The sequence below is a fragment of the Erinaceus europaeus genome, chromosome 19, assembly GCF_950295315.1.
Source record: "Erinaceus europaeus chromosome 19, mEriEur2.1, whole genome shotgun sequence".
Classification (NCBI taxonomy): Eukaryota; Metazoa; Chordata; class Mammalia; order Eulipotyphla; family Erinaceidae; genus Erinaceus; species Erinaceus europaeus.
Window position 1 is genome coordinate 31158232 of NC_080180.1, and position 12723 is coordinate 31170954.

General features: G+C 40.2%; 1 protein-coding gene across 2 annotated transcripts in view; it reads left to right on the forward strand.

Annotated features, from left to right (window-relative positions):
• Positions 1 to 12723, forward strand: part of PPP3CC (protein phosphatase 3 catalytic subunit gamma) — a 98861-nt gene that overhangs the window by 60185 nt on the left and 25953 nt on the right. For both annotated transcript variants that reach the window (XM_060178815.1, XM_060178816.1), the window contains exons 6-8: positions 2697 to 2836; positions 9389 to 9466; positions 9554 to 9648. In XM_060178815.1, coding sequence (XP_060034798.1) covers positions 2697 to 2836; positions 9389 to 9466; positions 9554 to 9648 — 313 coding nt within the window. The remainder of the gene's footprint in view (positions 1 to 2696; positions 2837 to 9388; positions 9467 to 9553; positions 9649 to 12723) is intronic.

A 12723-nucleotide genomic window follows, 5' to 3' on the forward strand; every position in this document is an offset into this window, starting at 1 on the left:
CAGTAAAATATAAAGGAAGACAAAATATTTAATAAACAGGAGCCAAAGAGTAGGAATAGAGCAGATGAAAATAGGTTATTTTAGGGTGAAAAGAAGGTAGGAATTATTTTACATATGTTCCTAGGGGCCCATGACTTTGTTGGTAATTTTTGCTTGAACTTGATAGCTAACATGGAGGTGGACTTAAAATATTATCTGAAAAGTTGGTGTCAGAGTTGAGAATATGACTAGAAAGCTGGATTAGGGCAAAGAGTTACTCCCAAACTTAAAGAAAATATACAAATATAATTAAATGTTTAGTCATGTCAATCCAACCCAGGGTATATATATATTCATATTTAACACAGGAGCCTGTATAACCTCCGAGTCCCTGTCAGTCTGTGTTTGCAGTGCATGATCACTATTTATTGCTAAACATTTTTTAAATGTAATGAAAAGTAATAAAATGAAGACATTCTGCACTATTATCACTACTGAAGTATAACTACCAACATTTTCCTTTGTCTAGAACATTTCTGCAATCTTTAACTGAAATCTGTGCTTTAACCAGTTAGAAACAGAACATATAGTCTAATCTAAAATATGTAGCAATCTGGAAAAAAGGAAACCAGAAATCCACACCCCATTTTGTCATTAATTATGTAACCTTGCCAAATCACTTGACCTCCTAAGCCACATTTTCTTCTCTGTGAAATGAGGAAGTTGGAATGGTTGTTCTGAGGACTCTTCACTCTTTGAAATTCATTGACTTTAATAATTTAGTTGGTATAGTTTCATTGCTCTACTTGCCTGATGTGGTGATTATTATTTATTATTATTAAATTCTTTAACTTTATTAAAGTGATTTATTAAAAAAAAATCATGGGAGGGTGTGGGCTGTAGAGCACTGGATGAAGCACAGAAAGTGCAAAGCACAAGGATCCCAGTTCGAGTCCCAGGCACCCCACCTGTAGAGGGGCTGCTTAACAAGTAGTGAAGCAGGTATCTTTCTCTCTGTCTCAATTTCTTTCTTTTTTTACTGGAGCACTGCTCAGCTCTGGCTTATGTTGGAATGGGGGGTGATTGAACCTGGGACTATAAGGCATGAGAAGTCTTTTGCATAACTATTATGCTATCTACCCCTGCCCCCCTCTCTGTTTCTCTCTGTTCTATCCAACAATAGCAGCAGCCACAACAACAATGGAAAACTGGCTGCCAGGAGCAGTGGGTTCATAGTGCAGACACAGAGCCTCAGCAATAACCCTGGAGGCAAAAAAAAAAATCAGTTTTTTACTTAGATTGTTAAATACTGCCATTTTCTCTTTTTCTACCTTTGTAGTCTCTTAACTACCCTCAAATAGCTAATTAAACTCAAGATTTACTATTTATAAAACTGTCTCCTCTGAATTAAAGCTACTCTTCTGAGGATGAGAATGTATGACTACATGGACTGCTTTTTCTGCTACCTTATTGTTGGTGGCTGTGGTTTTTGTCACCAAGGTTATTACTGGGGCTTCAAACCTGTGTGATTCCTCTGCTCCCGTCGAGTGTTTATGTTCAGATAGAAGGTGAGAAACAGGGAGATGGAAGGAGAGGGATACCACAGCACTGTTCTACTGCTTAAGCTTCTACTGTGCAGATGTTTCCATATAATGATGGGGAAGAGGGGTTGGCACTAGAGACCAGGTAGGGTGTGCTGTCTCTTGACCCTTGGCTGCCTTACTGTTTTTGTTTGTTTACCGTTGGAGTTATTATTGGGACTTGGTGATTACATAGTGACTCACAATCCCCAGTGACCCCCCTTTTTTTCTGGTAGAGGAAGAGAAGAAAGAGAGATATATTATAACATTGCTCCACTACTCACCCATTGCTCTTTAAATTTCCTCCCTGTAGGTAGGGAAGGGAGGCTTTGAACCCAGGTCCTTGCACATGTGAGCCAGGTGCACCACCAGCTGGTCCTTTTTTTATTATTTTAATAACTTTTATATATTCAGTCTTGAACTTCAAAATTCTGAATCAATTGTATTAATAAAGATAAAACAAATAATTAGAGTAGATGAGTGCTAGGAAGAGGGCTTATACCCTCCATTTAGTATCAGTCCTTTCCTAGCATACAACTATTCTAATTATTTGTTTTATCTTAGTTGTTAAGCTCTTAATCAAAACAGCAGTGACTAAAGGCTTAATTTCTTGAAATGCCTCCTCTGCATAGAAGAAAAAAAACATTGAAAAGCCTTTACAAAATAAAGCTAGCATTCTGTAAAAATAAGTCTCCTTTGGAATGGGTAAACAATGAGTAGAACCATTGTTAAATTTTTCTTACTTTCGTAGTTACATTGGCTGACCCCAGGAAATAGAAAAGGTGTTCTGAATAGTAGTCTGTATCTATAGTGATGATTTCACACTCAAAAGAAATGAGTGCCACCTTTTTAGTCCCCCCTCCCAAATCATGTGTCTAAATTTATTAAGTACTCCTTTTCTTGCAGAAAAAGCCTTTAGAGTTTTTTTCTGTTGTCTCTGTTAATACATTGTTAGGATGGAAGGTGTTTATTTTTTTTCCAGTACATTCTTATGGGTGGAGGGTGGTTTTTCTTTTTTCTATCTTTGTGTGTGTGTGTGTGTGTGTGTGTGTGTGTGTGTGTGTGTGTGTGTGTTTACCAGTTTCCTAAAGCACTTTCGGTTTCATGGCTTTGCTCTGGGTTTTCATTGTCTTCTAGTTAGACAGATTTAAAGAACCTCCAGCCTTTGGACCAGTATGTGACCTGCTTTGGTCTGATCCCTCAGAGGATTATGGCAGTGAAAAAACCTTGGAGCACTATACCCACAACTCTGTTCGAGGATGTTCTTACTTTTACAGGTAAGCCAATCCTCAGAGTTACCACAATTAGGAAAGGTAGTAATACTTAATGAAAATTGTACATATTTTATAGTACATAGACTTTATATTTAAATTTTATTAGTAGGAAGACTTTTGCTCACCCCACTATTTTATTAGGTATTGTACCCTAGTGAGTGTAATGAACCAAAACAGCATTGAACAGAACATCTTGTATTGCTTCAGTGTTGTCTGGTTCTGGATAACCTATATTATGTGACCCCCAAACATCATATATAGACTCTTTAAAAATAGACATCTCAGGAACTGGTCAAGTGGCTCACCCAGTAGAACATGTTGTGTGGGGACCTGGGTTCAAGTCCCTAGCCACTATGTAGAAATACTGTGCAAAGGGAGTCTTCACAAACAGTGGAGGAGTAGTGCTGTGGTATATGTTCTTTCTCTCTCTCCCCCTCTGTCTCGTACCGTTTATCTAAAAAAATGAAAAAAAAAAAGGGGGGGAGTGAGTCAATTAGATTAGACCAACCCCCACCCACTGCATTGAAGGAAGCTTCAGGACTGTGGTCTCTTTCCCTCTCTTTCTGCCTCTTTGTCTCTGTGATTATTAAAAAAAAAAAAAGTAGAGTTATGGTGGAGTCATACAGGCTCATGGAGCTCCATCAGTAACCCTGGTAGGAAAAATAAAATATTGCTTTGTTATTTTCTCAAAGATTCTGATTCAATAGAGACAGGGAGAAATTGAGAGGGAAGGGGGTGATAGAGAAAGAGACACCCACAGTACTGTTTCACCACTCATGAAGCTTTTCCCTCCAGCAAGTAGGGACTAGGGGGTTGAATCCAGTTCCTTGTATACTGTAATGTGTGCATTTAAATAACATATGGTCTGGGTGTGCCACCACCAGACCATATGTTAATTTTTTTAAAACCTTTTGAGGTGAGGGCACAGAATTTTGTTGGTTAGATCATTGTGGAACTGTATTTTTTAATCTTACAGTCTTGTAAACCACTATTAATCACAAATAGAAAATGGCTTAAAGAAGCACTCTCACTTTTGGAACCACTGATATAATAAGCAAAGATATAAAAAGAATAGGACATTGTGAACTAAGCCTAGAACAGTTCCTGGAAGTTGATTATTGTCTTAAATCTCATATGTGGTTCTCACTGTGTTTTGCCATTCAAAAATAGGGAGATAAAGGAAAATTTGAAGCCTAAATTTTTCCCTTTCAACTGCAGGTAAAAGGAGAAATGGAAGCAGAAGGGGGTGGGGACTAGGAAGAGAGAGGAAACACCACAGCATCACTCTACCACTAATGAAGCTTCCCTTTGTGTATGGTGCTTCCACTTGATGTCAAAAACTCAAACCTGGGTACTCATGCATGGTAAAGTGTGCACTCCACCAGGAGAGAAGCTATTTCCCCTGACCCTGAAGTTTACCTTTTCCCCCCATTTTTATTTATTTATTCTCTCTCTTTTTTTTAAGTTTTTTTCTTGCCATGCAGGCTTTTGTTTCTTTGTTTTGTTTTAATCTTTGTTTATTGGCTAGAGATATCCAGAAATTGAGAGAGAGGAGAGAGATAGATAGGGGAAGAGACAGAGAGACCTGCAGCACTGCTTCACCACTTGTGAACTTTCCCCCCTGCAGGTGGGGACTGGGGGCTTGAACCTGGGTCCTTATGCATTGTAACATGCACTCAACTATTTCTTCTCTTCAGATCATTTTATTGGAGAAATAGTGATTTACAGGTCATTTGTTGACAGGTAGTAACAATTACTTATCTCCCCATGATAGGTGTCTGCACCATCAACTTAAGACTTTCTCCACCATCATTATGCACTGGGACCCGAATGTCTCCCCCTCTGTCAGAGTTCTTTGCTCTGCTGCAGTACACCACACTCAGTTCAGGTTTCATCCTGTGTCTTCCTTCCTCCCTCCCTCCCTTCTTCTCTTTCTTTTCCTGTTATTTTTTTTACTGCCATCAGGGTTATTTTTGGGTGTTGGTGCCTCCATGATGAATCCACCACTCCTGGTGACCATGTTTCCTCTTTATTTTTTTATTAGATAGGACAGAGAAAATGAGAGGTGTTGTTAAAAATTCGGAAGCTCTAGCTGGCCGGGCTAGCTTCACGGGCAGGTAACAGAGACGACCAGAGACATACGGCTGGGCAGGGAAGCTGTATTTCTTTATTCAGGAACAACAATTCATAAACTAAGACAAACTAATCACCAAACAGAACTCTGCTGTCTCTTTGCGGCGGCGCAAGCATTCTCTCTTACTCTCGAACTCTGCAACTCTCCAACTCTGGAACTCTGCAACTTTGGAACTCTTGCGGGGTTCCTTGGGGCGGGGCCAAGCAGGCCCGTGAAATTAACAGGACTGATCCAATTCTCTTGGCGGGGGAGAACTAGAACCCAATGTAAAGCATACAACAATTCCCCCTTTTCTTTTTTAACTAAATGACTATAGTATCAAGGGTGTGGGGTGAACAGAAACATATATCGTACAGGCATTTTTAAAAAAGAAACTGGCACAAACATGGAGAAACATGCAAGAAAGTAACAAGAACCAGTGTGCTGCCAAGGGAAGGCCTGAGGGGGCCATTTCTGCCTCTGTGGGCTAAACTTTATCAGCTTAAAAAAAAAACATTTCTTGCCTCTGGGGGGCTACTTGCCTCGACGGGCATTTGCATGGGGGCGGGGAACGGCCTAGAGTCCCAAAGGCAGCTGGCTGCAATTTACTTACTATGAAACAAAACTTGTTATTAGCATATTTCTAATAGAGAAGGAATTTGAGACTTTTACATATCAACAACGTCTTTTTAACCTTTTGTTACACCCATTCAAGATGGAGTCAGGAAAGGAAACCTCAGGCATGAGAATAATTAGCATAGCCATTGTGCGATCTACCATTTCTAATAGAGAAGGTAATGGAGAGTTTTCCATATCAACAAGTCTATTTAACCTTTTGTTTAGACCAACTTAGTTAAAATATATTGATTGTTAACTAATTTTTACCTCAGACTTTAAATGTAAGTTAATTTTATCTTTATGAGAATTACGTTGAAAACCTTTTTCATTTAACTTTGTCTAGTAAGAATTTAGCCTTAAAGTTACTGTTTACCAAACTTTAAACATACATAAACATGGTCATTAATACACAAGGAGAGAAACCTTTGTTACGAAGACATGTCATTTTAAACACGAATTTAAATCTGTACTGTCTTAGTTGTTGGGGGGGGGGGTTCGCCATCCGGAGGTGGCTTCCCGCGCAGCTTCGCTTTTAGGAATTGCAGGTTGCGATCTCTGCAAAATCTCTGCGTATTCCAGCTTGTCTGCCTTCAGACCGGACCGGCAGCTGGAGATCTCGTGTGCCCAGTTTTGGCAGGGAGCCCGGGGGTCCGGGAGGTCCGGGATCGTTCCAGAATTCATAGCAAGAGGGCAGGTGCGCCAGCTTTGTAGAAGGCGTGGGCCTAGGTGCCCAGGGGTGGTGGCCATGATAGGCCGCCGCGGCCCTGCCCCATGGCCCTGCCATGTGTGCTGCCCTGCTCGCAGTGGCCGAGCAGCGTGGAGGGATCACGCATCCAGTGCCCTGCGCCACGCGGTGGAGAGCCGGCTCCTGTGGGCTGGCCTGCGTGCTGGCATCGGGCTCCAGCGTGTTGGCATCGGGCTCCAGCATGCTGGCATCGGGCTCCTGTGTGGTGGCATTGGGCTCCTGCGTGCTGGCGTCAGCCTCCTGCAGGCTGCCGGGCTGTGGGGCTGCGGGCGCGGTGCTCGGGGTTGTCTGGGCGCAGCCAGCTGACTGGCTGTTTAACCAGGTGGAAACAGCAGCTCCGCGCCTCGCCTCCCGCCCGCTGGCTATTCCCGCTGGCTGTTCTGAGTTCGCCCGAGCGAGTGGAAACCACAGAGTGGTCCAGAGATAAATGTTCCAGAAACAGCAAAACAGTCTCGTGAAGAAAGAGCAGAGGCCTTTGGAGATCTCTTCACAAGCAGAAGAGAAGGCCATAGTACATAGGTAGCCAAATTGTCTTTACTTATCTGAGAGATGCGCAGGTCAGGTCCACGTGGGCGCCATTTGTTGTTAAAAATTCGTAGGCTCCAGCTGGCCGGGCTAACTTCATGGGCGGGTAACAGAGACGCGGAGACAACGGCTGGGCAGGGAAGCTGTATTTCTTTATTCAGGAACAACGATTCATAAACTAAACCAAGCTAATCACCAAACAGCGCAAGCACTCTGTCTTACTCTCGAACTCTGGAACTCTGCAACTTTGGAACTCTCGAGGGGTTCCTTGGGGCGGGGCCAAGCAGGCCCACGAAATTAACAGGACTGATCCAATTCTCTTGGCAGGGGAGAACTAGAACCCAATGTAAAGCATACAACAGAGAGGGGAGGTAATTGGGAAAGCTAAACAGAGAGACCTGCAGCACTGCTTTATCACTCGTGGAGCTTCCACCTTATAGGCAGAAAGTGGAGTTTGAGCCTAAATTCTTGCACATGGTAACGTATACTACCACCCATCCTAGCTCTTCCTTTCTCCCCTTCCCCTTCCCCTTCCCCTTCCCCTTCCCCTTCCCCTTCCCCTTTCCCTTTCCCTTTCCCTTCCCTTCCCTTCCCTTCCCTTCCCTTCCCTTCCCTTCCCTTCCCTTCTTTTCCTTTTAATTTTTTTTTTTTTTGCCTCCAGGGTTACCACTGGGGCTCAGTGCCAGCACTACGAATCCACTGCTCCTGGAGGCCATTTTTTCCATTTTTTGTTGTTATTGTTCTTACTGCTATTGTTGGATAGGACAGAGAAATTGGAGAAGAGGGGAAGACAGAGGAGAGGAAGACACTTGGAGACCTGCTTCACCACTTGTGAACTGACAACCCCATCCCCACGCAGGTGGGGAGCCAGGGGCTTGAACTGAGATCCTTGTGCAGGTCCTTGGGCTTCATGCCATGTGTGCTTGACCCGCTGCGCTACTGCCCAGCTATAAGTCCCAGCTATAATGAGTTCATCCTGTATTTTCCTTCTGGCTTATCTCACTTAACATGATTCTTTCAAGTTCTGTTTAGGATGAAGCAGAGGAGATGATTTCATTTTTTCACTGGTTAATTGTCTAACATAATGCATTCACAGAATGGAATCCAAATATACAAACTAAAAAGCCTCAATTTTGTCATACTTTTTCTTTTTCTTTTACTAGAGCACTGCTCAGCTCTAGCTATGGTGGTACTGGGGATTGAGCCTGGGACTTTAGAGCCCCAGACATGAGTGTTTCTTTGCATAACTACTATGCTGTCCAAGCCCCTGGACCACATGGACAGTGTCATGGTACTAGGAATTGTCATGGTACTCCACTGTGCTGTGGAGTCTCTTTTTGTGTCTGTCTGTCTCTATCACCGTCTGATTGAAAAAGTTGGCCTGAGAATCACACATAGATTAGATAGACCCTGCCTTGACAAAAAAAAAAAAAAAAGAGATTTTTCTAAAGATCATAATAAGAAGCAAAGACTTAGATATGAACTAATTAGTAAATACTTTCATAATTCTTTTCAAAAAGTTAATTATACTAAAACTTTTGGAAATGCCTTGCCTTTTATTAGAATAACATTTACTCCTGAAATATTCTTACATAATGTAATCTTGGTATTGCTATTGTCAGTGAAACTGTTTAAAAACAACTTGAAGATACTGTGTTCAGTTTTGAGCATCTTCTTTTCAAATATACATATATTTCTGTGGTACTTTTGAAATGTCAAAATGCCAAAAATGATATTAATATTGGTTAAGGCCAAGAAAAGGCAGAGGTAGGTGTACTCTGTCTTAAGATTAATTGCTTTCTGCATATTTGTTCAGGAATGAAGAAATTGAGAAAGTAGGAAGCCACTGATGATTGCTAATAGAAGTTCAGTGGCATGTATAAAAAGCTTATAATTTTGAACGAAAAAACATGTTATCGTGATTTTTCCCTTCCGATTTAAAAGAAATTACTTTTTCTTTTACTTTTTATTAAATAATGATTTAATAATAATAGTGATTTAATAATGGTTTACAGGACTATAAGATTACAGGGGTGGGGGCTGGTGGTAGTTCAGTGGGTTAAGTGCATGTGATGCAAAGTGCAAGGACCAGCGGTTCGAGCCCCCTCGTTCCCACCTGCAGGGGAGTCGCGTCACAGGCGGTGAAGCAGGTCTGCAGGTGTCTGTCTTTCTCTCTGTCTTCCCCATCTCTCTCCATTTCTCTGTCCTATCCAACAATGAATGACATCAACAATAATAGTAATAACCACAATAAAGCTACAACAACAAGGGCAACAAAGGGGAAAATGGCCTCCAGAAGCAGTAGATTCATGGTGCAGGCACTGAGCCCCAGCTGGAGGCAAAAAAAAAAAAAAAATTATAGGGGTATAGTTTTTACCCTGGAGGCAAAAAAAAAAAGATTATAGGGGTATAGTTCCACAGCACACCCACCACCAAAGTTTGGTGGCACCCCCTCTCCACTACCACCACTATAATTCTCATGTAGTCTTAGAGACATTTTGGCTAAAAAGGAGTTATTTAAATTCTGGATTTTCCCCCTAATTTTCTTTTACAGTTATTCTGCAGTTTGTGAATTTTTGCAAAACAATAATTTGTTATCAATAATTAGAGCCCATGAAGCCCAAGATGCAGGGTAAGTCATATTAAAATATCCCAGATATCACTGTGTGGAGTTTTTGCTTTTAGTATCAAGACAAACAAGCTGCCTTCTCTCTTCCAGGTATCGAATGTACAGGAAAAGCCAGACAACAGGTTTTCCATCACTCATCACAATTTTCTCTGCTCCTAATTACCTAGATGTCTATAACAATAAAGGTAAAGGAGTCTTGTAGTATTTTGAGTGTGAATTTGTGAGAAGTGTGAACTCTGGTTCAATATATACAACTGTATATCTTTTAATATAGAAATTTTAAGAAAAAAATTTCAACTGAAATAAAGCCCAAAAAACTTATACTTTAGGCCTCTGTTGGTTTGGTATCGCCTGAGGATTATTAGGTACTTTTTAAGTATAAATGATGATCAGAATAGGTCTGATGTGTACTACTGAATCAAAATATAAGGTTAATAAGTTACTTAGATTCAATTTGGAACAGTCAGCATAAATATTTGTCAGTTTTAACTCATTACAATAATTCATTGAAGTGTCAACACTTGGTACATTAGTGTTTGTGGATCTTTAGCTGTTTTGCTTTCTTGAGGACTGGTATAGGAAGAGTACAGGTAGGATAAAAATAATAATAATAAAAATAAAACATAATTTCATTTTAGTCCGGGTCTTGTCAGAAACTAACAGTGTGAGTTTAGGTAAGTCATATCATGTTTCTAAACCACAATTTCTCATATTAAAAAAAAGGGGGTGGGACTCATACTTATTTTTTGATTCAGAAATTATACTTTTAAACTTATTTTAACCTTTTTTAAATTTAACTTTAGGATACACAGTTCAAGTTTTTGTATCAGGGCAGAGATCTACCTCAAAACTTCATGCCTCTGTAATCAAAAAAAAAAAAAAGTATGACTATAAAATAATCAAACTTTAAAACAAACATGCCAGAACGTATATATCTTAGTGAGTATCGTCCCTTCAAAGTACTTATCTTGGGAGGCTATACGTTTATTCCAACAATGATGCCATTGTTCAAAACCTTTTTGGAACTCCTCTTTTCGCATTGCCTTCAGAGTCTGCGACACATTCTTTTGATTATCCTCAGTGATGGGAAATCTTCGTCCTTTGAGGGTGGATTTGATTTTTGGAACATCCAAAAGTCATTCGGAGTCAAGACTGATGAATAAGGTGAGTGATCAAGGTAGACAATACCATTTGGGGTCAGAAACAAGGTATGATTATAAGGTAATGAGACTCAATTTTCTTGTGTTGCTTAAAAAATGACTCTGGAGGCAATTCCAAAAGAGGCGTTCCAAAAACATCTTGTGTAATGGCAGCATCTTTGGATTAAATATATAGTGAGGCAGCAAGCATAGGAAAGGGCAGTAAGTTAGGAGCTAGCAGTATTAGCTTACTCCTGCTTCACCTCTAAATTTATAGTTAACAAGGCACTTCACATTTAATAGGATCTTTAACGTCTCTAAGTCTCAGTTTATCTTTAAAATAACTTACATAGTTGATGAAGGTAAGTTAAAGTAATAAAATGAATATTAAAAACATTGGGTAAAATATAAACTGCTATAATAATACCACATTTTATTGTTGTTGTACCTGATATGATTATGTCAGAGGACCACACTCATCTGATACATAAGTTCTGGTATGTGTAGTTAAGTCTTTTTTTTTAAAGTCTCATTACTTTATAGTCATACCTTGTATATACATTTGGGAAGGAAAGACTAAGAAGGTCCACAATATAGTTATTATTTTTTCTGTTGAAAAGCTAACTATTCAATAGCTATCTCATTGAAATCTGACTTATGTCTACTCAATGTGACCTTTGACTTGCTGTCCATTTTTAAAAAGCATTTCTTTATTTTTTTAAGTTTTTTTTAAAATCTTTACTTATTACTGGGTAGAGGCAGAGAGAAATTGAGAGGGAAGGAGAAGCTAGAGAGGGAGAGAGAGACAGAGGGACACCTATATCCCTGTTTCACCACTCTTGAAGCTTTTCCCCTGAGGTGGGGATCAGAGGCTTGAACCTGGGTTCTTGTACACTGTAATGTGTGCACTTAACCAGGTGCACCACCACCTGGCCCTTAAAAAGCATTTCTTTGCCTTCAGTTCTCTCATAGAGTTTTCTTTTTCCCCCTCTTTGCTCTTACTTCGTCCCCTCCCCCCAATATATCCAAGATATTAGGGACATAGATTTGTTCTTATTTCCTATCTTTTTTTCTTTATTGGGGAATTAATGTTTTACATTCAACAGTAAATACAATAGTACATGCATAACATTTCCCAGTTTTCCATATAACAATACAACCCCCACTAGGTCTTCTGTCATCCTTCTTGGATCTGTATTATCCCCACCCACTCACCCCAGAGTCTTTTACTTTGGTGCAGTACACCAATTCCAGTTCAGGTTCTACTTGTGTTTTCTTTTCTGATATTGTTTTTCAACTTCTGCCTGAGAGTGAGATCATCCCATATTCATCCTTCAGTTTCTGACTTAATTTTACTTAACATGAATTTTTCAAGGTCCATCCAAGATCGGCTAAAAACGATGAAGTTGCCATTTTTTATAGCTGAGTAGTATTCCAGTGTGTGTGTGTGTGTACATACCACAACTTGCTCAGCCACTCATTTGTTGTTGGACACCTAGGTTGCTTCCAGGTTTTGGCTATTACAAATTGTGCTGCCAAGAACATATATTCCCCAGGAGAGGAATTGCAGGGTCATAGGGATGGTGCTTTTCTATCCTTCTGAGAGTTCTCCAGACTGTTCTCCACAGAGGTTGGAGTAATTTACATTTTTACCAGCAGTGTAGAAGGGTTTCTTTGACCCCAAAACCTCTCCAGCATTTGCTGCTGCTACCTTTTCTGATGTATGACATTCTCACAGGAGTGAAGTGGTATCTCATTGTTGTCTTTATTTGCATTTCTCTGACAATCAGAGACTTAGAGCATTTTTTCATGTGCCTCTTAGCCTTTTGGATCTCTTCTGTGGTGAATATTCTGTCCATGTCCTCCCCCCATTTTTGGATGGGGTTATTTGTTGTCTTGTTGCTGAGATTTGCAAGTTCTTTATATATTCTGATTATTAGCCTCTTGTCTGATACATGGCATGTAAAGATCTTCTCCCATTCTGTGAGGGGGTCTCTTGGTTTGGGTAGTAGTTTCTTTAGCTGTGCAGAAGTTTTTTTAATTTGATGTAGTCCCACAGGCTTATGCTTGTCTTAGTCTTCTTTGTAATTGGATTCATTTCATTGAAGATGTCTTTAAAAT